Here is a 26,873-nt window from a genome sequence, read left to right on the forward strand (position 1 = left end):
AAAGGTCCAATGAATGATTGTAAATGCATCTTCTATATATCCAAAGGCCATGATATTAGCTAGTTTTTAATACAAGGGTAAGAATCTTAATGAAATGATAGATTTTAAATCTATAGAGGCCAGTTTGGCTCAGTATGAATACTGACAGTAGTTTTTATTTTTCAAGAAAGCAAGTATATGAAAAGTATCTCTATTAGGAAAGATTACCTGTTGAGAGGATCATTCTTAAAACTAAAAAGCAATGTAAGGCAAAGAGGTACATCAAAGGTGTTGTATAGCTCAGATACTAGCTCAAGGAAAGTTCAGTATCTCCTACCACTACTGTGTGCCCTGGCGGGTAAGCATCACGTGTACCACTATGTCCACTACTTCACGGCTGTCCATCTTCACCCTCTCACTGTGCTGTGTACCCAGAGGGTGCGGGATGATTATTAGTAATTGGTGTTGACTTTACAACTCTATGGCCTACAATACAGGATGCCAATACACTTTTTAACATTCCACCTAATGTGTTCTGGCACTGGAAAAACCTTACTTAAACTTCTAATACTGGTTAATGTAGGAACAATTCTGTTTAAGCACCACTTGCTTAAAAGTGTAATTTGATTTCTTTCTGCACCTTCGAATTTAGGAAAAAGAGAAGTTCTCCAAGTTCTGTTTTGGCACATGGTTTCACAGTTTAAAATTAAATCACAGCTGTCTCATTATGCAGCAGAGTCTTTGGTTTTCCAGAAAGTACTTTTGCCCCTTCTTCATCAACCCCTCAGTTACACAATGCTATGGGCTTTGCTACTTTGGACTATCCTGTAGACACACACAAAAACACCGGTGGGACTGACTCCTGAGTATCCTAGGATGGTGCTCCTGCATTGATCACGCGTTACGACGTCTATTAGGAATAACTTAATTTTTTTAGCATTCCTCTTTTTAAAAGCCGAACATTTAAAAATGCAGAAAATCCTAAGATGCTTTCATGATTTTTTAAAACTATTTGAGGCACAGTTGTGATTTTAAGGACTTGTTTGTATGACTTTTATGTCAGCAAGGAAATTTCATCTTTGGCAAATAGTTGAGTATCCTTAAGTGCATATTATCTCTGACTGTATCCTCTCTGTCATCAGAATGACTCCCTCTTACACAATTGTCCTACCTATCCCAGAGATTTTAAGAATACTGGTAGTTTTAAGAATCTCCCAATAGCTCTGCTCATAAGAAAAATAAAAGAGTAGAGGGGAGTGTCAACAAATATCAGACAGGAATCAGGCAAAGTTGACTCAAGTCAGAATAAAATTGTACACTTGATAGAAAGAATGTTACCTACTAATTTAAAAATGTAAACATAATTGTATATAGGGGGATAACTATCTGAATACATGAATTGCTATTTCTCTGCTCCAGAGTAACATTTCTCGACACCAATGGTAACGTCTTTGTTTCTAGCTCAGCACCAGATGTGTCCATATCTATTTAAACACTGGGAGCATCATTTCCAAATCTATGTTCAGATGAATCTTAGCTCCTTGTCGTCACGTTTCACTGGAGTTCTAACACTTTGGAAGATTCTCAGGTCAAAGTAATTTGGCTCATTCACTGAAATAACATTTTCCCTTCTGCATTATAATTTCAAAAGGAGCATGAGAAATCTGGATTTCTTTGCAAGAGTCAAACACACAACTACAGAATTGAAGCAGTATGTTAATTCCCACAGTAATGCAAATAAGTATTGCAAATTTCCCAAATACTGCCGATGGAAATGTTCAAAATCCAGTTATGTGCTTTGTTATCAAACAGTCCACACAAAAATTCCTTGGTTGTTTTTCTGTTCTCTTTTTCAAAATACATAAATCCTACCGAAGTTAATCTATTTTTTCCCACTTCAGAACACCAGGCACTGATTTATCCACTGGGAATTTTGGCTTGCTTTCTAATACCTAGATCAGAAAACAAAATAAGATGAGTTATTAACCCGGTATTACGAGTGAGTACAGTTTACAAATTTAAAGTTAAACTTTTGAAACCTTTAGGTGACATCTCCCACCAGCTAAGCAAAAGTTATGTTGTGGAATTATCCATAGTACTTTAATGTAATTAAGTACCTTAATGTAATTACCATAGTAATCCTATGGTTAATAAGGATTTAAAGAAAGTAACTATGTCAACAGCAGTGTCTGCCAGATGCCTACAATCTTGGCACTTAGAGTCCAAGAAACAACCTCTAAGCTCATCAAGAGTAAGGAAGGGCTTAGAAAACCGGCAGCCCCAACTACATGGATTTATTCACTGGGACTAGAGTGGCACGTCCCCTAAGAAGCAGGGTTGTGGCTTCTGCACATCTTACATTATCCTTCCCAGAGTGGCTTTGGATGTAGAATAAGGCATTAAAGGGCAGAAACTTCACCAAAGCCAACCAAACAAATATGATATTTAAATTGTGGTCACAGATCCTCATGTAAGGAAGGAAGCACGCACTTAGTGCAGATCAGTAACTATCAACTTCTAAACAGTAAATTCTGTGTGAAGAGAACTTACATAGCACCATAGACCTGAACGGAGCTTGGTCCATACATTTTGTTTACAATGAAGAAAATGAAGGAGGGAGGTGCATTAATACCCACACCTCTTTACTGAGAGGTTTTTATACACACCAACAGAATGTTCCTACATATCTAATCAGGGAAAAAACAGTGAACTGAGAGATGATGTCTGTAAAGTCAGGAAAAAACCTCACTAATGTTAGCACAAGAATCACACTCACTGCTGTGTATGGAGCCACCAGACCGAGTATGTGGCTTTAGGCAAATTACAACCCCTCTCAAGAAACATTAGACTCCCACTGCCTCCAGTTCCAGCTCTGGGGCTTGCTCTTCAATGTTCCCTTTGGTCTGTTCCCTCTTACTTGGCCATCCTTTTCATTCATCATTTAACTCAGTAACACTTATGCTCAAGCCAAACTAGAAAACTTGCTTTTCCAAACATGCCTTGCAATTTGCACCCGCAACGTAGTCGCCCGTGATCTTGGGTCCTCCCAGAATCTCCTTCCTTAACTCCCCCCAGTACACTCCTCAGCTTTCAAGGCCCAATTCAAATGCTGTTCTAAAGTCCCTCCTGAACTCAGGCCAAAGAAATCGCTACTTCCTCTGTACGCTGATCCCTAGTGAGGCGAGTAAGAAGAGGCAAGTATCATTCTCCTGAGGGTGAAGATTTTCTTCAAGTTAAGGGCTCTGCACTTGTCTTGGTATTTCCACTCAAAACAAATTATGATCTCATTATTTTATTATGATCAATAACTATGATTAATTTCACTTTTTCCTATTTTCATCCGATCAATATTGCTTATTAAAATTCCACCTCAACAACTCTCGCCCAGTACAAGCTACGTGGAGGACCACATTAGGGATCCCGCTCGTAGTGTGAATACTAGCGAAGCAACAGAATGGTTTTTATTTGTTCTAAGTATCTGGCAAGTTCCAATTCAATGGATTCTAGGGACAAAAAGCAAAACACAGAGACTTTAGGTCAGTAAGTCATACTTGGTAGTCACCAAACTTCGAGCAGAGGTCCTTCTGATCCCCCCACATTTTATCTTACTCCTCACAGAGCTTTTCACATTGTATCTCTATTATGATCCAACGTGTATTTCTCTCACCCCCTGTACTCAATTCTAAATTCTTTAAAAGAGAGGGAAGTTCTTCTGTTAATTAAGTGTTGAGTGAGAGACTGCAAGGTGGCAAAGCTGTCCCTGGTCATGGACAGATGACAGAGGGCAAGAGACTAGATCCCTGTCATCACGGAGTGGACCAGGAGGTAAGTATTAAACCCTGGGATTCATTAGTAACTAGTTACAGTTACATTACTAGGCCTGCAGCAGTACAGGACGGAGTCCCATTGAGCCTTGCATCCTTCTCTACTAGGATCTAGTTTAGGACCTCAATAAACATCACGCAAAAGTGAGAGTGCAAGTGAGTAACTGAACGGAGAATTTGGGAATAAATTCAGGAATTATAAAAATTAAGAGAAATGAACAAATCCATTTATTTTAGATTAAGTTATTGTAGCTTAAATTATACTGATGTCCTGGGATTTTTATTCTACAAGGAACTCCACACAATATGGGCCATAAAACTAGCCAGGTTTTGTGTTGTGGGCTTGTTCAGAAAAATATGTTTGATTACAGTGTATCACTTCTATCCCTCCACCTAGAAAGCCGTGAGGGCACGTGTAAAGCTCTGGCTCTGCTCCTTTGTATGAGTCAGGAAAGGTGCCCTTCCCAGGTGAACGCAGCTGGGAGCCACCTCGGTAACTCTGTGGATGGAGCCGGAGCTGGCTTTAGCTCCACCCTCCCCCAACCTGAAGCCCAGAGGTAGAACAAACCCACACTACCAGGCTGATATGGACTTGGGAAAACCCACAAACTCCAGGTTCACATGCAGGAAACTATGATTAGTCCTGATTTTGTATCAGGCGGGACATTTCTGTGCATTGTGAGTTTCTAGTGTTGCTCTGATACTCTTCCACACGACCAGAGGCACGGGTGCTTCTCCAGGGGGAAAGCAAAGCTGGTGCATGTTCAATGGTTATTCTGACGGTGCTGTCATTGTTGGAAAAGTCTAAGTCGGGTTAGATGTGTACTTAGAATCTGTCACCCAGCGCTGAAGGAGGCGGGGTAGGACACACAGGCCGGCAGGCACTCTCCCTACCTTTCTTTCATTGCTTGCATCAAAGTGCCTCTCGGTTAATATTTGTATGCTGGGATTCCTTCTAAAACTTCACTCAAAGAAAAGTTTCAGGAATAGGGAACCACACACCTCCTTCTTTGGCAGAGTATTCTCCTAGTATCCCCGGTTCTAGAATTCATATCTATAAATGCTTGGTTTGTGCAGATCAGGATGACTGATCTCTTCAGTTGCTTACTCTGACATTGATTTGCAAATGTACTTTAAGAGAACTCTAGGAAACTTCTTCAGCTCCTTCAGATTGTGGTGAAGGGGCAGGAAACTGAACCCTGGGGCTCCTACAAGCTCCTGCCTCTACATCAGAGCGATTGACATACTGGCCCTTCACAGGAGCTTTTTGGGTAAAACACTGTTTTCTACGCATACGACTTCTTCTGAAAACTAAGCTTCAGGATGATAAAAACCTAAGTATATCTCCCCTTTCCTTGCATTGTCATAAAAAGAGAGAGAGCGAGCTCAACTGTAATTATGTGACTGCACAGACCATCTACCACTTTCTGCCTTTGGTCTATTTACAAGGAAGCTGCAATAGTAGTAGAAACAGACATATGTCACGTATGATGCCTGATGAGGAATGAAAATTCTTCATGGAAACAATGACTGAGCAGGGCATATAAGACTTACGGAGAAATTGTGCAGCCCGAGGCGTATGCATGATGTCCTGTGTAGCGAATGTCACAGCGCACAACATTGTTGGTGTAGTCGGATTCAGGCACCAGGTAGCTGGGGTTTACACTGACCTAGGTGATGCACACAGCAGTTGTGTTAAGGAATTCATCAGTATTTACTGGTGTCTTTCTATTTTTTAACTTTTTTTTTGGAGACAGAATCTCACTCTGTTGCTCATGGGTTGAGAGTATTGGTGTCATAGCTCACAGCAACCTCAAACTCTTGGGCTCAAACGATCCTCTTGCCTCTGCTTTCACAGTAGCTGGGACTACTGGCTCCTGCCACAATGCCCAGCTAGTTGTCCTGTTTTTAGTAGAGATGGTGCACTTTCGCTCAGGCAGGTCTGAAACTCCTGAGCTCAGGAGATCTACCTTCTCTCCTTTCCATAATGTTAGGATTACAGGCCTGAGCCACCACCTAACCCATCACAAGGGAACTGTTAAGAAGGAATTTATCTAAACCAAGCAAGGAAGGGAGTTGGTTAAGCAAGTGGTTAAATCCTAGAGATGACAGAGAAGTAAACAGCTTTTTTTATCCTGAAGTTCTTTAAAGTGAGATTAGATTATTTAGAAATAGAGGGCATATAATTATTTCCAAGACAATGTTTCCAAGTAATGATTATTTAACATTTAAATCTAAAGAAGAGGGCCTATTGGTTTGCAATCAAAATAAACTACATGTGTTCAGAGATCGCTACCTTTAGAATGTAGTTTCCAGGTTGTACATCTGTGATATCAATCCACTGGCAGTCTATGTCTGCACCGTAAGTATCGTAACAGCCAGGACTCAACCCCTAAAACAAACAAAATAAAAACACAAAATGATGATATATGGTCGGACTGTGCTAAAGAACATGATGTTATTTGCAAATTAAATTTTAAGTTAGTACTTACAAGAGTATGATATAAAACTATATTTATATTTCATCTCCCTTGAGAAGTACATATTACTCAGCCTTATAGCACCTCCAGCTAAAAAAGACACAGGACTAATATAAGTAGTAGTATACCCCACTTCTTAAAAAATGTCATAAATAAGCAGTGACAAATGCAATCTTCAGTGACAAAATCGGCCTCCACCAAAACTGTAGAATTTTGCCAGTTCAGGAATAAGGGCCACTTAATAATCAGCTCAAATGTTCTTTTCTCAGTGACACTCTGCCCAATTTCCACTTTAGAAAATTACCTTTTTGTATTCTGAATGCTTGTGATACCTTTTTGCATAGCTTTTATAGTGTTTATCATTTTTTGCTTTGCAATAAAATCATATTATGTCAGAATCTATCTAACTGGAAGCTGTGAGCTCGCTCAGGGTAGAGTCTATGTCACATCTTTTAATAGCTAACATTTATTAAATATCATGTGCCAGGAACAACTTAAAACATGTTGCATGTATAAACTCAATTTTCACAACTACATGAGGCAGGTACCACTGTTATCTCCATTTTATAGATGAGGAAACTAAGACACACTAAAGTCAAACAACTTACCCAAGTATGTTCAGCTGTAAGTAGCTGGCTGGAATAAACCCTGGCAACCAAGCTCTAGAGTCATGTTCTAACTGCCCACCACACTCCTTTCACATAGTCCCTAAAATATTCTGCTGAATTGAAGGGATGAATGCACGGCTAACTTGAAGAATGCCACATCTCTCCACTTGCTAAAATACTCATGTCATTAAGTAAATGGGTGCCTTCTACAGGCTAGGAGGAGAAAACTATGAATAAAATATAGTCCTTGCTTTGAAGAGTGTTATAGACTGGGCAAGTTCACTGAAACTGGGATCTGTAGGTGTCTTTTTGATTCCATTAATTCTTCATAAGAAATTTTAACTTAGACTTTCATTCTAATAGTAAGTGAAAGCAAATTTAAACGTATATGCTAGAATCATTTTAATGCAATACTGTTGTTTAATTCTAGCACCCAAAATTGTGTGTTTAAGATCACCTGGGTGCCCCCAAAATAACAAAATCACCTGAGCATGTTCTACCAATGCTAATTTAGCTGGGGTTTGATTCAGGAACTGTGCTAGCATACAGCATGTGATGGGACAGGCAGGCCCAAATCAAAAGGACCTGAGCCATAGTAGAGAGAATCATTTTCCGTTGTTACTGCCTGACCTCTGACCCGAGTCCAGACATCCGTTACCCATATAAAATGGAGACTTTCTAGTCTGATTCCAGCACATAATTCTGATTATGGCATATAATAACTTATTGAGTAAGCAATTAATTAGCTACTACTTTTACTACTACTGACACTAAGTTCATAATATCGTAGAGGATTCATCAGATTAGATACATGTTTAAAACAGATTTAAACAATACTACGATGCTTACCTTACCTTCAAGTGCACAAAGTAGCTTAAAGTGCTGAAAGTGGCACTCTAGAACTACTCAGCTGGCAGAATTTAAGTATGACCTTTGATTACTTGAAGTAGCAAACAAAAAACTGAAGTTACTAATGCCATTAAGCAAACAGGCATTTCGTATATTCAAATTCAAAATATAAAAATAGATGAAATATAGCACCTTAGCTAAGGCTGTCTAACTACTTTGTTTTAACCAAACACAGTTGTTTGTTTCATGAAATTAACAAGGTTAATGCAACTGTTTTTGGTTTTGTATATATTTAGTATGTACATTTGTTTTCTTTCTCTTTTTTGAGACAGAGCCTCAAGCTATCCCCCTGGGTAGAGTGCCGTGGCATCATAGCTCACAGCAACTTCCAACTCCTGGGCTCAAGTGATTCTCCTGCCTCCGCCTCCCAAATAGCTGGAATTACAGGTGCCTGCCACAATGCCCAGTTATTTTTTGGTTGCAGCCCTCATTGTTGTTTGGCAGGACTGGGCTGGATTCGAACCCGCCAGCTCAGGTGTATGTGGCTGGCGCCTTAGCCACTTGAGCCACAGGCACTGAGCCCATTTGTTTTCTAAGAAATGGGCTTGAGAGTTATATAAACATACAAATATAAAGAAGGTATACCTAGTTTTATGCTTGAATACACTTAAGCAAAATTATAAGAAAACTAAGTCAACATTGGGAGTTGGTGAGAATTTTTTTTTCCTTTAAATGAAGTCCATGTTTAAGAGACACTGGTCTAGACAAGAAAACAAATATACAAATCACTTATAACGCAAGCCCTGGGAATAATGGGTAAATATGACACTCACATGGGATGATAAACAAGAAAGCTACCATATAAAATAAAATGAGGTCCCCCCACAAACTAAGGGAACTCAAAGTGCTACCAATATCATACCTACAATCCTAGACTCAAATATTTCAGAGTGAGCTTTCCAGAATGCCTCACTTTATAAACGGGGAGAAGAAACTTCAGGTATGCAACACATGTGCAATTATGGAATTTGGAGATTACCGAATGAAAAGGGAATTTCTATAGTCACACAAGTATAATATGTAGGTAGGTTACATTTCCTTTTTCTTGAAAAATAAGTACTACCACAGGGCATGTAGAATTTAATCTTCACCCCCTCCAATTGCTGTGATATTCTAAGCTCAAAGAAAAAAAGCAATGGTAACATTTAGGTCACCAAAAAGCTTCCTGCCACAGCCCTGGAATTTGTGCTTCCCGAGATGGCAGCTGCTTATCCCTCTGTGCCCTGGGTTATGTACATTCACTGATCCTTGCCAAGATCTGGGCTGGAGTAAAATTATAATGTCCTTTTACAAATTAGGGTTTCATATGGAAATACTGACATGGCCTTTTTAACTGACACACATTTTCCAATTATATAACATACAAATTGCTTAGTTAAGCACTATTTCAAAAAATCCATCCAAACGACATCTGACATCAATTATACTGTAGGTTTAAATATATATGCGTGGAGGAAGAAACGGTATCCTTCTGCATTATTAAAAAAGACAGCTTTCCATAAGTTCTTTCTTTTAAAAAGAACTTATTTCTTCTCCTTTTGCTAACCCCAACCACTGTTCTATTTCAGGCCATAGAAGACGAAGAAAGGAATGGATTTTCAGGTGTGAGAACAGAGGTATCTTTTCTGTAGTTATTTACCAAGTCAATTAAAGATGGCAGAATCAGTGCCTATGTCATGAACTGTTCAGACTTTTTAGAGAGTAATGTCTGTTTTGCTGTAGAACAGAACAAGGATGCTCAGTGACCTTCTGTGGTCCTGAATAGGAACTATATGTATTGCAGGGAATACTTTAATAAAAGTAATTTGGATCATCAAGCCATTACCTGCCCTTTTCAAATTATTGTCCATCTTCACAAGATGACCCCCAAGATGAAACACCTTATCCAAGAGGTTGGAGGAAAGAAAATACTAGCTTGTTTTGGTGACCAAGGTGATCTTACACATATGAAATACTTGGTTTTCTCTCTGAGGCCGGTGGGTTTCTGAGTTCAGGGTCTAATTTACCTGTGTGTGTGCGGTACACGCAAATCGCCTGTGGTAGCCATAGTCACAGGATGTGTCCTCAAGACAGAAACTCGCTTTGTGACCTTCAGCCACTCTCCTCTGGGTGCTGGCATCAAGCAGGTCATAGTGACTGAATTCATCCATACTGTGGTAATGTCTGAAGTCCCATACAACAAAAAGATGGTGGTCAGTTACACACAGAGAAAGCAGTAAGGATATTACATGGTGTCCCCATTGCCTCTTAATTTGAATTTGTTCTCACATTAAAATTGAGGTTAGCTTTATTTTCAAGAAGGGAGATTCATACTAGATTTTTTTTCCCCAGGGACATAAATCAATTGACATTGTAAACTTTTAACTTTGCTAGTATGAGAAAATACTTAACTTGAGTATTTCACTTTCCCATTACGCCCTTTGTATCTTTGAATATCAAGTGAAAAGGGAAAATAAATTATTTGTGCTTAAGTGAAACTTGCCATATGCTCCTGGTATATTTCTCTTGGCTGCCGCTACTGATGTCTCATTCCAAAAAAGAGGAAGCGTGTGACTCTTGAGAGGTTTCTATGATATTTTTAAAAATTGAGTTATCCTATATTTAAAATTATTACTCAAATGTAGAGGAGAAATAATGACATGTTTTATCCTCTGTTTTATCCTCTATACTATTATTTAAATAGTATAAACTTTTATTTAGAAATAAAGCACTTCTATTTTGTCATTTATCAATTGGGAAGCTCCTATTTGTTTTTGTCATTTCATTAAATAAAGGGGCTGAGCTGATCACCTTCTCCAAGAATGCTTAAGGCCATCCATCAGGATTTCCTGACAGCAAACACCTGGGCAAGTTACCAAGACAAATGTTAGAATTTCATTGTAGGAAAATCTTTACTAGGGTAGAACAAACAACCACTCTGAATTTGAGACAGGCCTTTTAAAAGATGTAGGACAGCCCTTTCCCAGCTCATGGAGTATATCATCTATTCTATTTCTTTCTTTCAGAAGGATCTCTAAATCCTTTTCACAACAACAGACAGTCTTTATGAAATGCTGTGTAATGCTAACTACCTGCAGATAATCTTGGCTGTAATGGACTCTTTGAGAAACCTTATCTGTAGGATACTGGAACAAATTTATATTGATGTCAATGGCTATACTCTGCAAACAGTTTTAATAAGATGGACTTGGAGTTTCCAATTCAAAAGATAACAGGATCTAATAGTTGATGGGTTATATTAAAGCAGACTCCCTTAATTATGTCAAATTACACAGAGAAAATGTCTACCTGTAAACAATAACGATTCTGTCCCTATAGGTAAGAAGTGACTTGCATTTGGGGTACCAACAATTACCTGGAAAATGAAAAAGCAACTTAAAAGTACACAGGAGGCCATCTACTTACTGGTGACAACTGTGCCATTCCCAGGAATATCTTGGCCGGCTTGGTAAGAAGTCTGATGTCCCTTGATTTTTCACTCTCTGGGGAAATCTCAGTAGCACCCTGAGATCATAATCTCTTGCCCTGTACGATGAACTGTGATTTTCAAAAAAGAGACATGATTACATTCACAGAATATCAACTAAAAACGAAACCACAAATAAACTTCTCCATCATAAAGTAGCGACAATCCCCCTTCCCCAACTAGACTATCAGTTCCAGGAGGCCAACGAATTTGTTTATTTTGTTTATTTCTGAATCCCAGGCTCCTAGAACGTTCCGGGAATAGTCAGAGCACAGTGAGTATTTGGTGAATATGGGAATGAAAGATGACTATAGAAATTCACAGAGTTTAAAAGTAAAAACATAATAAAATCAGCACTAAAAATGGGAGACGTCAACTTTACACTTAAAAATCCATTTAAGTTTGATCCTATGAATGAATAAAACTAAGGTCGAAATTATCCCCCCCAAAAATAATACATAGATACCTGTTAAGATGTTTAAATTTAATAAAATAATACACAGATACCTGTTAAGATGTTTGAATTTAACAAAATATTTCTTCTTAAATATTTAATTAATGAAAAGTCAGAAAATAACTCTAAAAGAGGACACCATATTTAGATGAATGATTTCTTAACTTCACTATCTTCAAAGCAACAGCATTACTGTAATAACATCCCCGGGAGTGTGATGTTGTGTGACGCAAGACTAAGGAATGAAGATGAGTTTGAATTTCTTCTCTTCCTGTAACCTGACCATTATAAAGGAAAAGAGGAAGAAATGTACAAATACACACCACTGTGTTCCGGCTAACGTGTCTTGTGTGGACATAGGTTAAACGCTACCCAAAATCCTATTTTACACTTGAAAGCTCTTAGGAAATCTATCAAAACATCTCTTGCTCCCTCTGCTGGTTCGCCCGCACCAAACTCAGAGAACTCAATCTGAGAACTGCTATTTTATTTTAGGACTAACGGACAGTTCTTGTTCATGGACCTACATTCTGGCTGAAGTTATACCAAAATAGTTCATCATGGCAAATTTGCCCCCTATCTCTTACGGGAGTATTAACACCCTCTTCTATTGCAATAACTTAAAAAAAATTACTGTGTAGTTGTTTTATAGAAAGTTATTGGAAACAATTAGCTCCAAGGTTTAAATCATCTTGGAAAAAGAACACACACAAGACGCCCCGTCTCCAGCATAAGGTTTGGCTCCACCTCTCTGATTTGTGCGGCAGTTTTAGAGGCAGAAACCACAGAAATCTCCAAATGTTTAAATCTCCCGTCCAGGTCAGCATGCCCAGGAGGTCACGTCCCACTTCCCAGCTCTTGTCCCGCTTCCTAGTTCTCGTCTGTGCGGAACAGAAGCAGTCTGGAGCAGGCGCCAGGGCGCCCCCGAACCGAGACCGCGCAGCGGGGCAGCACAGACCCCAGCCCGTACCTGGCCAGGCAGTTTTCCTCCGCGGCGCATCTCAGGTTGTACATGGACATCTTCTGCACGTACGTGGACGCCTGGATGTAGTAGGGGTCAGGCACCAGGTCTGGGAGACCTAAAAGCAACGGGCGACGGGTGCAGCAGTGAGACAACCGGCGCCCCCCATTCCAGGTCCTGGTCCCTCCAGGCCCCTTAACTCCTCGCCCTTCGCCCGCCCGGACTGCAGGGTGGGGTTAAGTGCAGCAAGAAGACTGGGGACACCCAGACTGCGAAGCCAAGTGGAAAGGAAGCAGGAGGGGCCAGGCGCGCGGTTTGCACTGGATTCCAGAGCTGCTTCTGCAGGCGCGGGGGGAGGGATCGGATCCGCCAGGACCAGGGCCCGCCGCGCCCAGGCAGCCACGTCGAGGGGCCACATAGTTGGGGACCAGGTGCAAGGGTGCTTCCAGCGAACTGGGGGTGCTTACCGTACTGGAAGTAGCCGGTGCCGTATCCCGGCCGGTACCTGCTCCCGGGCCGAGGCCTCTCGTACGTGTCATAGTAGTTGTAATAGGGGTTGTCGTCGGTGTACTTGTAGGGGTTGTACGGGTCGTCGCCCACCATGCCGTCCACGCGGCTGGGCGGCCGCAGGTTACTGAGCGCCGGGCCGTCTCCGGGTGCGGTCCGGTTTCCAGCGCCCGAGGCGCCCGCGCCGCGGGCTCCCGACGCCGAGTAGCCAGCCTGGAACCAGTGGCGGGCGGCGGGGCCCGCGCGGCCGGCGGCGACTCCCGACGAGCCGGCGGTCCGCACCCGCGCCGCGGCGGTGCGGTTGTCGCGGAGCAGCAGGATCGGCGTGCGCGACTGCGAGGCGGCGGCGCCCGCGGCGTCCGAAGCGCTGGCGCCCGGGTCGCGGCGGCGCTGCGGCTGGTACTGCGAGCCCAGGCTCAGCAGGCTGAACACCTGCCCGTTGTTCTCCCACTGGATCTGCTGGCGCCAGGCGCCCGGAGCTGCGGGCGGCTCGCGCGGGGGCTGCTGCTGGCCGGCGGCCGGCGGGGCGCCCCGCAGGAGCACGCAGAGCTGCAGCGGCCCGAGCAGGAGCGCGGTCCAGGCGAAGCGCATCGCTCCCTTGGCCGGACTGCCCCGCTTGGGGAAGACGTGGCTCGGAAAAAATAAAAACGGGGCTCAAATCACGTGAGGAAGGGAGAGCTCTTCAACCGGGGAGGCGGGCGGAGAGCGGGAATCTCGGTCCCACCCGGCAGTGCCAACGGTGGGCTGCAGACCCTTCCCCTGGCCAGGCGGCTGCTCGGACGTGGCACCGTCTCTCTCCCCTTTCCCAGTCCTGGAAGGCGACGGAGAGCGGGGCGGCAGTCCCAGCGAGCGGGCAGTGTCTGGAGTGAAGGAAGGAGGAGAGATTTTAAACTTTCTGGCACGTTTGCAAAGTTACACAAGCCGTTCTGGCCCGGCCGCCCCTCCGCTATTTGTTCACGTAATGCGATTGGAAACGTGCAAGGCGGACAGCTCCTCGCCTCCGCTCCTCCCTCCCTCCCGGTCTCGTCCTCCTCCTCCCGGGCCCGTCCTCCTCCTCCCCCCAGACACGTTGCACAGGCAGCGTTAAGGGGAAAGAACAAAACGGAACACACATCCTGAGACACACTGGCTTAATCTGGGGCGAACATGCAGGAATTTCAAAAGACTCAGACAGGCGAAGGCAGCCAGGCCATGGGGCGACGCCAAAATATGCATGAAGAAAAATGCTATTAGGTCACCAGCCCTTGAGAGGCGGGAAGTCCGGAGGTGGGGAGGGTGCTGGGGGCGAGAGTGGCTGGGGGAATGCTTGTGAGTAACTTCGATCCACAGAGGAGTTAACCAGACTCGTTTCCCAGTGCACTCACTGGCGTTTATGGGAAGCGCCCTCAGCAAATAAGCCCCAGGATATCAAATTTTGTTTTTCTGTGTGTTGGTAATATGAGAAATGGGTTACAAATCTGTTTCCTACAGTGAATATTTTAATAACCAGAAGCGTAATTTTACAGGGAACAAAGCCAGCTAACGTGGAAGCGATGGATAAACCTGTCTCCCTTTCAAAATGCCGGCCTGAGTTGTACTTGGGGAATGAAGAACCGTCTTTCAACTCCAGAGTGTCTACCAGAAGTTTCATTAACCCGGACAAGAATAAGGCTGACTGGGAGAGCACTCCGAAGACATCTGCAAATAAGCATTTTATCTTACTTTTTCCTCTTTCTCTGCTACATCTAATAAGGTTTGACTTTGCACTTAAAAAAATTAAATCACCCCTTTGCTGATAAATACTGGCATTCAATCTAAAGCATCCCATGGTGTTTGATTTATCTTCCAGTTTAAACAAAGATGTTTAAAGAAACAGCCTGCGAGTTGAGATTTTGCTAGCGAGAAGAGGGTAGGAGTGGCCAGGAGAAAGAGTGGGAGATAAATTATGCTGACTGGAAAGAGACGCTTCACGGAGCAGTTATTCACATACCACTAAGGGTCTGGGCAGTGCTGGAAACCTTTCAAAGAAAAATTGCTGGTAAATGGCCTGTTTTAACACTACTACTCAAAACTGGATTTTAATGACCTTTCTATTGATCTCATTATTGGCTCTTGTCCAGATACAGTTGGATATTTACCTCTTTCTGTCAGTCTCTAGCTTTCTTATTTAATCACCACATTTTGGTGGCAGGAGGGACATCTGCTGATCTGACGGTGTCACATCCATGTCCCTTCTCTTTCTGGTGAGAATAACCAAACGCTCCTTAAAAAACTTGCTCTCTTGAGTTGCCTGGTGGGGTTGACTGAACGTTCACGGGACTTCCCCACTTGAAGCAGTGGTCATGAGATCCAAGTGGGGCTGATCAAACCATCTCAATAGAATTTGAATAAGGAGCAGACAGAAAGAGCAGTGCATCTCCCACTCTACAACCCCACTCCCACCCCCGGCGTCTTTAGGCCAGTGTATTCCAAGACCTAGTTCTTCAGCTTTCCCTTTCATTTTTCCAGTGCATTCCTTTGTGTCTTAACAGGGTCGGAGTCCACCTAAGAACCCTGGCAGATACTGAGGGTTTTGTGGCTGGTTCCATTAGCTAATCAAGTCACATGAATTTGAGTCCAGGGCGATGGGTTGGTTCTCTTTGAGTAAAGACGGATTTACTCTGCCCATGACCACACAGGGTCCTTGGCCACATATAGATACCAGATGGAAGCTTGCTGATGAGTTGGAAAATCTATTGCTTATATGACGAAGATAAACATTCAAGTTCAAATCCAACGGATGGTTTAAGTCGGCAGTGACGTCTGGCTGTAGGAAAGTAAAAGACATCCCAAACTGTAATTTTACAGACTGCTGCAGTGCTTAAATTTAAACTATTCAATTTCTCCAAACCCTCTAAGAAAGATGGAGTGAAAAAGAAAAAAGCAGGTGTATATAATTTGGATGGACAGGCCGAATTATAGAAGCAGCAGGAAAGAAAAGAGTGTAATTATCCCTCATCTGAAAAAGGCTCTGTGTCCATGAACAGCTTATTCCCCAGAAGAGAGAGGCCAGGAACTGCTATTACTTGACCACAGGTTTCTGAGGGGAGACCTCTGCTATGTGGGACATCGTGGCAGAATGACAGACCTAAGCAGCCCGAGGTGGGGGGAAGTTTATAGAAGCTCTCATACAAAATATCCTAGTCTGCAATCCTGGTGCACTCATAAAAAAAAAAAAAAAAATTGCAGCTGATTTACTCTTGATTTATTCTTTTTGGCTTTTAGTTATCTGTAGAATTCAAGGATTCTAACCCTTTCCCATCCAATTTTTCTGCCACCCATTTACTCCCCAGCTCTTATTTGGGGGCGGGAAAGAGATTGGTGGATTACCTGTAATTATCCTACAGTTTTAAAAGAGAAAAACATAAATATGAACTCACCTGATGATTTTATTATCTATTTCAGGTTATGTAAAATAATTTAAGTGTTTTTGTTGTTTTTGTTTATAAACCAAAAAAAAAATTATGTTGGATGAGGTCCTATATAGGATCGGAAAGGATTAACCCAAATCATTTCTAAGGTATCTTTTCAAGTTGAAAATCTCTGTTTTTTATAAATATCCAAGTTATTTCAGTTACTTTCAATTCATTTCAGTTACTTTCAATTCATTCATTATAACCCTTCATTGTAATTATTACTATTTAATCAAATATTTCATTTTGTTGGACATTAAAACATTGGATGCAATTGGTGTAAGTTTGGATCTACAGATCACAGTTTTCTCTTTTTGCATATTTCCCATCAGTAAAATTCAATATATATTTATTTGTTTTACAAACATTTCTTGAACACATTTGTGCTCTAAAATAGAGTATGCTGTAATGGTGAGTTGTAAACATAACCACTAAAATTTATAGCTGAATAAGGTTGATCATATTTTTTTAAATTTGCTCCAACAGACTTAAAAAGTATCTTGCCAGAATATAAATAACTGACTAGACCAGTAGTAATGTGCAATATTTATTTTCATTTAAACACACACACAACACTACTTAAGGCAGAAATAGGTTACTCTTTGTCAGACGCCCTAATGAAAAGCTCAGTTGATTTCTTTCTCTCTCTCTCTCCCTCTCTCTCTCTCTCTCTCTCTCTTTCCTATTTCCTCTAAGCTCTCTCTGGCGTAAGACTCAGCCAGCTGAAAAACAAACATGTGGCAACCACATTAGGGACAATACAAAGTATTTGCAACCCCTTTGGCAGATGATGTAGCCACACATTGTGCTATCTGTTCAATGACAAAAGTACTATTTGCAAAATTGGAAAAGGCCACAGTTGCTTGCCACTCAAAACTGAAATGATGATGATAATCATAATAACTGCGGTTACATCAAGATACAGACAGCTTTTTGGCGTTGATAAGATCCACAGCTGATTTTACTTTTGACCATGAGACTTTCTTTTTGTGGGCAATTCTCAGTAGATACCCTAAGATAGATAAAATGATACTTGGTTCTAGCCCATTGATACCACATCTTTAAATTGCAACGCCTGGCCCATTGAACAAGAGATAAAAATTGTCATGAAGTTATGTCCCCAGTATTCATTCAATACATTATATTTGTGAGATATTTCGTATAAATGGAAAAGACAGTTATGCAGAAAGCCCAAAACATAAGGGAGAGCCTCTGAATGACCAACGCCAGAACAGCAACACTATAATCAAAGGACTTGGGTTCAAGCATAAATGCTTTGGTTTGGGGCTCAGGAGACTCATACAAATATTATTCTTTGGTAAAGATTAATGCTTGTATATCCTTTGGTGCTATGTAGTTTAAAAACATCACAGAGAATAAAATAAAGTGGAAAATGGGAAATCTATAGGGAAAGTGAGAAAAGACGCAAGAATGACATCTAATAGAGGGGAAAGACATTGAGACCTGAATGAGGACATTGAGGATGCTTTTAAAAAGCATCTTTAAAAGCATCTTTAAAAAGCATCTTCCAAAAGCATTCAGGAAGAAAACAGTGAAATAAAGAACCAGAAATCTTTTTACTTGCAGTAAAATGAAGGAGAGGAGTAAATGAGCCTTGAAGTTAACAGTACACTTGTGTTCCCTTCAAAGACTCATTCCACCTTCTGCCACCTACCACTTCCAGGTATTCACTCCAATATAAAAAGTAGACGGTTGGTACACACTTGTCTGTGTGTCAAGACTGAACTGAAAAAAAAAAATCCATAAACAAACTGAATAGAAGAATTCCAGAAATAATAACTTTTAAATATATCTGGTTTGGTTGCCCATTTCCTTGGGCCACCTAGGGAATGGAAAAGTGGAATTTCACTCTAGGGAATGAAAAAGTATTTCATTCTGCTGTTTTTAATGCATATTCATTTGTGACTAAGTAGAGAATGTTGTTCACTCCAACAAAATGGAAAGATGAGGAGAGGTGATGTTATGTGAAGAGAACGGATCTTTGAAGTGCAGTGAATCAGGGTTCAAAGGAATGTGTCTGTACTGACCACAAAACTGAGTGGTCAGCCAGTTGGCCAAACTGCTTGCAAAGAAAGTAGGAGTCATTGCATTGGTCCTGATGGACAGTCTAATGACAAAAAGGCCATGTTCTTCACACGGTGGGCTGCACGAGGGTCATTTCTGCTATCAGCTAGTAGAATATGTGCCCTTCAGTCCCATGCCTTGTCTGATGTCAAGCTCCTCAGCTCTTCCTGGATTCAGTTTCACCGTATCAATATGCCAAAAGTCATTTATCTTAATATAATCTGAGCATGATCCCTTGAGATGGTGGTCAGGGGGCATTTATGCTTAACTAAGGCATCTTCCTCGTCTGTTCATCACATGCAGTGATTGCCATCTTGCCATTAGACAGTCACTTCTCTGCTTTAACTTAACCCAATGTGCACTGCTTTCTCTGGGGGCCCAGGAAGAACAGGATGGCCAACAACTAACAGACTACAGGTAGTCTCTGGGTTACAAAGAGATAGGTTCTGCAGATTAAGTGATTAGACCAGCAATGACTATTACCCCGCTGCCTATGGGTAAATGGCTTAGGGGCAAGTGTGATGTACAAATTAGCTGAGAAGGTGACATGGGTAGAAAGAACATTGGTGATAAAGATAGATGGTTATCCAAATCACCGTAACTCTTACCTCTACTACTTAGTAACACTAAGTTCTTGGATGAATTATTGAACTATTCTGACACCAAAATAGTGGTGGTTTTCTCCACCAAAACTGAGGTAATACGACCTATCTTGCAGGGTTGTTGTGAGAATGAAATGCTTGTAAGTTTGTGGCAGAGAATCTAGCTTATATTTGGCACTGAGTAGGTGGTAACAGTTGTTACTACTTGGACATTAGAATCGAAAAGTTGACAAAGACTATTTGTATACAGATAATCAAGCAGAAAGGCGTTTTCTATAAACATGGGAAAGGGTCACTCTTTGCTTTTTAAAGTGCTTGTTTTATTACTTTGGGGCAGGCATACTAAAAAAATGATTGATATAATTTACAGTTAACAAAATATATGAATTTCAAATGTGGAGTTTGATGTATTGTAACAAATGCATGTCCCTTTGTAACCAGCACCACAATCAAAATGTAGACTATTCCCATCATTCCACAAAGTCTTCTTGAGCCCACTTCACCCTTCCCGTGGTGACCACAGTTATGATTTGTTTCTTCCACCTAGATTATTAGTTTTATCGGCTCCAGAACTTCAGATAAGTGGGAATTATCCAGCAGGTTTTCTTTTGTGCTATTCCTTTGCTCAGGATCAAGTCTATAAGATTCATTCAGGTTATTGCTTTGTCAATGATGCATTTGTTGTTCTTGATGAAGAGTATTTCATCTAAGAATGAACTATTATTTGTTTATTTTTTCATTTTTTTGTTTGTTTTTCCCCTAGATTGAGCTATTAAGAGTAAAGCTTCTATAAGCATTCATCTATGGATTATTTTATAGGTTCATGGTTTTTTTTTTAATTTTTGTCATTTTATTACATTCTATTGTTGAAGTGTAAGAGTTCTTTATATTTTCCAGATACTAGACCTTTACCAGATATTTGATTGGCAGAATTTCCTCCCATTCGGTCAGTTGTCTTTTCATTTTCTTTTTTTTTTTAAATTAAATCATAGCTGTGTACATTAATGCAATTATGGGGTACAATGTGCTGGTTTTATAGACAGTTTGAAATATTTTCACCAAACTGGTTGACATAGCCTTCACCTCATTTTCTTAGCTATTGTGTTAAGACATTTATATTCTACACTTACTAGATTTAACATGTACCCTTGTAAAATGCACCACAGGTGTGGTCCCACCAATTACCCTTCCTCTACCCAGCCTCCCTCCTCCCCTCCTCTCCTCCTCCTCTTTCCCCTTAATCTTGGGCTGTAGTTGGGTTATAGCTTTCATATGGAAGTGTGGGTGTTTATAAATTGGTTTCATAGTAAAGCTGAGTACATTGGATACTTTTTCTTCCATTCTTGAGATACTTTGCTAAGAAGAGTATGTTCCAGTTCCATCCATGTAAACATAAAAGAGTTGGCTTGGCACCTATGGCTCAAGTGGCTAAGGCGCCAGCCACATACACCTAAGGTGGCGGGTTTGAATCCAGCCCGGGCCTGCCAAACAACAATGATGGCTGCAACCAAAAAATAGCTGAGCATTGTGGCGGGCGCCTGTGGTCCCACTTGGGACCTCCTACTTGGGAGGCAGAGGCAGGAGACTTGCTTGAGCCCAGGAGTTGGAGGTTGCTGTGAGCTGTGATGCCATGGCACTCTACCAAGGGGACAGCTTGAGGCTCTGTCTCAAAAAAAAAAAAAAACCATAAAAGAGTTAATGTCTCCATCTTTTTAAAGGCTGCATAATATTCCATAGTGTACATATACCATAATTTATTAATCCATTCATGAGTTGATGGGCACTTGGGCTTCTTCCACTACTTAGCAATTATGAATTGGGCTACAATAAACATTCTGGTGCAAATATCTTTGTTATAAAATGCAGGGAAAACGCTTGAAGAAATTAGCCTGGGGTATATTTTATGAAAAGGATCTCCTGGGCAATTGAAGCAACACCAAAAATACCTTACTGGGATCTGATCAAACTAAAGCGCTTCTGCACAGCCAAGAACACAGTAAGTAAAGCAAGCAGACAGCCCTCAGAATGATAGAAGATGTTTTCAGGTTATGTCTCCAACAAAGGTTTAATAACTAGAATCCACAGAGAACTCAAAAGTATTAGCAAGAAAGGAACAAATAATCCATCTCAGTGTGGGCAAGGGACTTGAATAGAAACTTCTCTGAAGAAGACAGGGGCATGGCCTCCAGACACGTGAAAAAATGCTCATCATCCTTAATCATCAGAGAAATGCAAATCTAAACCACTTTGAGATATCATCTAACTCCAGTAAGATTAGCCCACATCACAAAATCCCATAACCATAGATTATATGGATGTGAAGAAAAGGGAACACTTCTGCACTGCTGGTGGTAATGCAAACTAATATGTTCCTTTTGGAAAGAAGTTTGGAGATCACTTATGGATCTAAAACTAGACCTGCCATTCAATTCAACAATTCCTCTACTAGGTATATACCCAGAAGACCAAAAATCACTTTATAACAAGGATTCATGTTTTCATTTCTGTTTTGTAAACACTTAGAGATAAAATTGCTGGATCTTTAAAGTAAGTACATATTTAACACATTGATTCCCACACACACACAAAAAGATAGAAAAATTTTGCATGGGACCATGGAAATAAAAACTTTGAAAACAAAACAATCCCAAAACATACATCAATAAAAAAATATATAAAAACTTGAAAATTAGGCCAGGTGTGGTGGCTCAGATCTGTAATCTTAGCACTTTGGGAGGCCAAGGTGGGTGGATTTCTTGAGCTCACAAGTTCAAGACCAGCCTGACCAAGAGGAAGACCTTGTCTCCCAAAAAAATAGTTGGGCATTATGGTGGCCACCTGTGGTCCCAGCTACTTAGGAGGCTGAGGCAGGAGGAGCACAAGAGTTTGAGGTTGCTGTGAGCTATGATGCCATAGCACTCTACTGAGAATGACAAAGTGAGACTCTGTCTCAAAAAAAAAAAAAAACTTGAAAATTAGTAATGTAAAAATAATGTGAAAACTTGAAAAATAGTTCATAACTCACATGGTAGTTAATGTGTTAATTTTATAATAAAACTGTTGAGTCTTTTTATAAGTAGTTTTATTGTTTTTACATTCACAGCAGCTACAAGGTTCTAGTTGTTTTATTTTCTTACCAAGCCCTGATATTTCAGTCATTTTCTCTTTAGCCATTGGGCATGAAGTGGTATCTCATTGTCATTGTAATCTGTATTTCCTTAATGATTTTATGATACATTCCTTAATGATTTTTCTTAACCAGTGATTTTAAGCATTTTTCCATTTGTACACATTTGTGAAATATCTATTCAAATCTTCTGCCCAATTTCTACTATTTTTCATATTCTTATTAAGATGCAAACATTTTCTATACATTCTGATCAAAGCTCGTATGTGACGTCTGCATTATAAACATTTTCTTCCAGTCTGTGGTCTTAACCTTTCTTAATGATTTTCTTAATGATGTCTTTTGAAGAACACAGTTTATAATGTTGATAAAGTTTAATATCAGTTTGTTTTCTTTCATGGTTAATGTTATTTGTATTCAAAGAAATATTTTTCTGGCCTGAAGCCACAAAGATTTTCTTCTACAAGTTTTCAAATTTGGAAACAATGCTTAGGTCTCCTATCTATTTCAAAATGCTTTTGTGTATGATATGAGGTAGGAGTTAAGGCTTGTTTTTTACAACATGAATATCCATTTATTTTGGAACTATTTGTTGAAAAGATTATTTTTCGAAGATGAGATTGCAAACTTAATTGTAAGACCTTGTACAACAGCAACTCTGATGATGGACATTCCAGAAAAAGAGTTTCAAAATTGCCTTGAAGGGTGCAATTCTTGAGGGGAGTACTTTGAAAGTGACCACAGTGATATTCAGCATTGAAGTATGTATTGCTTTTTCTAGGATGAGTTTGCAAACTTAATCGTCCAATCTCATATATTTTAAAAATATGAATATACCAATCCATGAACATGGTATATTGCTCCACTTATTCACATCTTTTTAAATTTATCTCAGCAATGTTTTATGATTTTATTGTTGAAAGTACATATATATTTTGCTAAATTTGTCCCTAAGTATTTTGTGTTTTAAGGTTATTGTAGATGAAAAGGTTTAAATTTAATTTTCTTGTTGGTTTTTGCTAGTTTACAGAAAGAAAACTGATTTGACATATTAACTTTATGTTGTCATAAAAAACTTTCCTTCACGGCAGCACCTGTGGCTCAGTGAGTAGGGTACCAGCCCCATACCTGAAGGTGACGGGTTCAAACCCAGCCCCAGCCAAACTGCAACAAAAAAAAAATAGCTGGGCATTGTGGCATGCGCCTGTAGTCCCAGATACTCAGGAGGCTGAGGCAAGAGAATTGCTTAAGCCCAGGAGATGGAGTTTGCTGTGAGCTGTGATGCCACAGCATTCTACCAAGGGTGACAAAGTGAGACTCTGTCTCTAAAAAAAAAAAAAAAAAAAAACTTTCCTTAATCAACATTTAAGATGGAGAATAATTAAAAAATGCAAAAGGGAACTAGTGGATATAAATAAGAGAAGAACAAGATCAAAAGACACAGACATGATTCTATATGAAGACTTTTAGAAAGAAGGTAATAATGAAACACTTCCATTTTAATTAACTACTACTATCTAACCAATCATCCTAAATGTTGGTGCCTTAAAATAATACACATACTATGATTTCACAATCCTGTGGGTAAGCTGAGTGATTCTTCTGCTGTTATCACTTGGCCTCACACATATCGCCATGTTCAGCTATATTTTTGTCTCAGAAATACATGTGATACATATTTTATTCTATTTGGAGTGGATCAGTTTGTTGGGGAAAATATTTTTGACCACAAAATCTGTTGACTATAACATGAATAATTCTTTTCACATACTTAGAAATAACTGGATACACCCAAAATAGTCAATTGTTTAATCTAGAAGATTATTACTTCTCCATCTATAGCAACCTATAAAAAATTAAAAGATAAAAAAGAAAGCATAATGGTCTTGCACAATAGCTTATACCTGTAATCTTAACACTCTAGGAGGCCAAGGCAAGAGAATTGCTTGAGCTCAGAAGTTTGAGACCAGCCTGAGCAAGAGCAAGACTACTACTCTACTAAAAATAGTAAAAAAAAAAATTAGCGGGACTTTGTGGCAGGTGCCTATAGTCCCAGGTGAGGCAGAAGGACCACTTGAGCCCAGGAATTTAAGGTTGCTGTGAGCTAGGCTGATAGCACTTTAGCCAGGGACAACAGAGTGAGACTCTGTCAAGATGGAAGGAAGGAAGGAAGGAAGGAATTTATTTACTTTTTGAATAATTTTAACCCATCACAGAATCAATAACACAGGTTCATAGAAAACGGCAGAAGTATTTATTTATATAGATATTCTTTATTTAATTCTAGACAAAAGGGAAATAATTTTTAATAAAACATTATAATGCATTTATACATATATGTCTATGTGTATGTGTATTCCAAAACTCTTAACACATAATCTATCATGTCCAAACTGATTCTTTTTCAGGACCCCAATTTTTTTTTTTTTTTTTTTACCATTCTCTATCTTAGCAATCATAACCCCAGATGACTATTCCAGAAAACTGAGACTCATCTCTCAGGTTGCTCTGTCTCTTACTCCAACAACTGATCCATGTCCATATATGGTCCATTGTACCTCGTTTATATTTCCTGGGCATTTTTACTTCTCTCTGTCTCCATTTCAAACATCCCCAAACAGGTCACCAACCATTTCTCTATCCAGCAATACCCTCACGATCAATTTCTCCACATTCACCCATGCCTACCACTGAGATACTCCTTACTGCAGCTAGGGTGACCTCTTTGTAAACATAAATCTGACCATGCCATTTCCGTCATCAAAATGATTTTGGAAAATCTCCCAACATTGGAGTAAAGTAAAAAGTCCACACTGTGATCTACCAGGCCCTGCTCTTGGCTACTTCTCTAGACGCAACACCACTACCACCCTCATCTCCCCACACCTTCCCTCCATTCCACGGGTGCTGCTCATGGCAGTGGCCAGACCAGACTCCGTCTCAGGCCTTCACATGTTGCCACTCCCGTTGCATGAACTAGCTCTTTACTCTTTTTCTAGGCACCTTGATCTCATTCTTCCATGCTCGGTTTTCCTGGAGACTTTCCCTTAACCCTGAGACAAGGGCAACTCCTTCTTTGCACATCACAACATACTACACTTCTTTGTAAAGCTGGCCTCACCTGGAATTATACGTCCAAATCTACCTTCCCAGTTAAATGGTAATTTCCATAAGGACACAAATTTCATCAATTCACCCAAGTTGTTTATTTTCATCAGGAATGATGACTTCTTTTATGTATTGTGTGTGGATCAAGTACAATATCTGTTCTTAATTCAAGTTAATAAGTACCAATCATAAAAATACTTTGTTCCAGCCCAGCATGGTTTCCACAAACATGCATTGCCCTCCTCAAATCAATGGGCCAAGTCAAAAGTGACTTCAGCTCTCTCAGCATGGGAACTTTACTATTTACTTACTTGGGAGAGAAATAGGCATAATTTCACCAGCATAGGAGAGCCTCTGCTCCAGAGAGGTCTTGGGCTGAAGCAATTGAAACCTAAATCTCATTAAAGTGACAGGGTCTTGGCAGAGGTGAGTGGGGACTTCTGCCCAGTGCTTGACCACACTAATCTGGCTCTGGTCAGGGCCTCACATTTACACACACCAAAAATCTACATGTCTCTTAATTTTAAAAGGGTAAAGACAATTTAGTTATAACAAAGACGTTTTAAAGTAGACTAAATTGATTTAGGGTTATCCCATTTAAATTTGCATTTATAAATTGAATAACTCATTTAACTGAGCATCTTTTTATATCTTCTTAGGACTCCAGTTATTTTATGAACTGCCCTGTGTTGAGAATGGTCTTTGGGTATCTTACAGCGACTGCATGGTGAGTTGTGAACAAGAGGAGGACAAAAACTCTAAGATGATCTAACACTTAATTCCAAGGTTTAGGGGGCAGAATGCATGGATGAGGATTGAGACAGTATGTTTTTAAATGCTGTGACTTAGTTTGGAAGATAATAGGGCCCCAGCTCAGAGCAGCTCCAGCTGCAGTCCAAATGATGATATTTTCATATGTGAAATGTTAATGATCATTGAGTGATTTCTCAAGCAAACCACAGAGGAAATCCACAAATTACTACAACAGATTCTGTTTATGTTAACACTTGTGCACACAATCAAAAAGGCTTCTTTCCTCTAAGTGTCCCCTTTAGAGATTTTGAAAACAAATTGTCTACAAGGAGCTATAGGAACAAAGAATAAACATAAACAGAAGTTATCATTTTATTTATTAGCACACTTTTTGTTATGCTATAACCCTGTACTAACAATAAGCTATGTAAACAAATGATTAATGAGAACAATATTGACATAATTCCCTCATTCCCTCATCAGTAATATCTATTATCAAGCTGATTATTTCTGGAAGGGAATAATTTATTTTCCTGATGATATGTAGGGACTACTAAATAAAATACTCCTACAATATAT

At 40.2% G+C, this 26,873-nt stretch overlaps 1 protein-coding gene across 3 annotated transcripts; it reads right to left on the minus strand.

Moving 5' to 3' along the window:
• Window positions 1-1,577: 1,577 nt before the first annotated feature.
• LOX (lysyl oxidase) lies at window positions 1,578-14,076 on the minus strand. Of its 3 annotated transcripts, none has more exons than XM_003799956.3 (7): window positions 13,149-14,076; window positions 12,691-12,799; window positions 11,206-11,337; window positions 9,807-9,963; window positions 6,100-6,195; window positions 5,358-5,473; window positions 1,578-1,931 (listed from the first exon to the last, which is right to left on the minus strand). In XM_003799956.3, the coding sequence occupies exons 1-7, from the start codon at window positions 13,777-13,779 to the stop codon at window positions 1,925-1,927; spliced, it is 1,248 nt and encodes a 415-aa protein (XP_003800004.1). In that variant the 5' UTR covers window positions 13,780-14,076; the 3' UTR covers window positions 1,578-1,924. The 3 variants fall into 3 exon arrangements, with proteins under 3 accessions (XP_003800004.1, XP_012666946.1, XP_012666945.1); XM_012811492.1 differs by lacking the exon at window positions 1,578-1,931 and having other exon boundaries at window positions 5,354-5,473; window positions 13,149-13,537; window positions 13,658-13,779; XM_012811491.1 differs by lacking the exon at window positions 1,578-1,931 and having other exon boundaries at window positions 5,354-5,473.
• Window positions 14,077-26,873: the final 12,797 nt, after the last annotated feature.

This window comes from Otolemur garnettii, unplaced genomic scaffold, assembly GCF_000181295.1.
Source record: "Otolemur garnettii isolate 467f Iridium unplaced genomic scaffold, OtoGar3 scaffold00160, whole genome shotgun sequence".
NCBI lineage: Eukaryota > Metazoa > Chordata > Mammalia > Primates > Galagidae > Otolemur > Otolemur garnettii.

Excerpts from the sequence above, each read along its gene's own strand:
- LOX (XM_003799956.3), bottom strand. The coding sequence starts at position 13,779 with ATGCGCTTCGCCTGGACCGCGCTCCTGCTCGGGCCGCTGCAGCTCTGC. Across the intron at positions 12,800-13,148 it reads CACCGGCTACTTCCAGTACG|GTCTCCCAGACCTGGTGCCT; the intron begins GTAAGCACCCCC and ends CGTTGCTTTTAG. Across the intron at positions 9,964-11,205 it reads GAATGGCACAGTTGTCACCA|ACATTACCACAGTATGGATG; the intron begins GTAAGTAGATGG and ends ATGGGACTTCAG.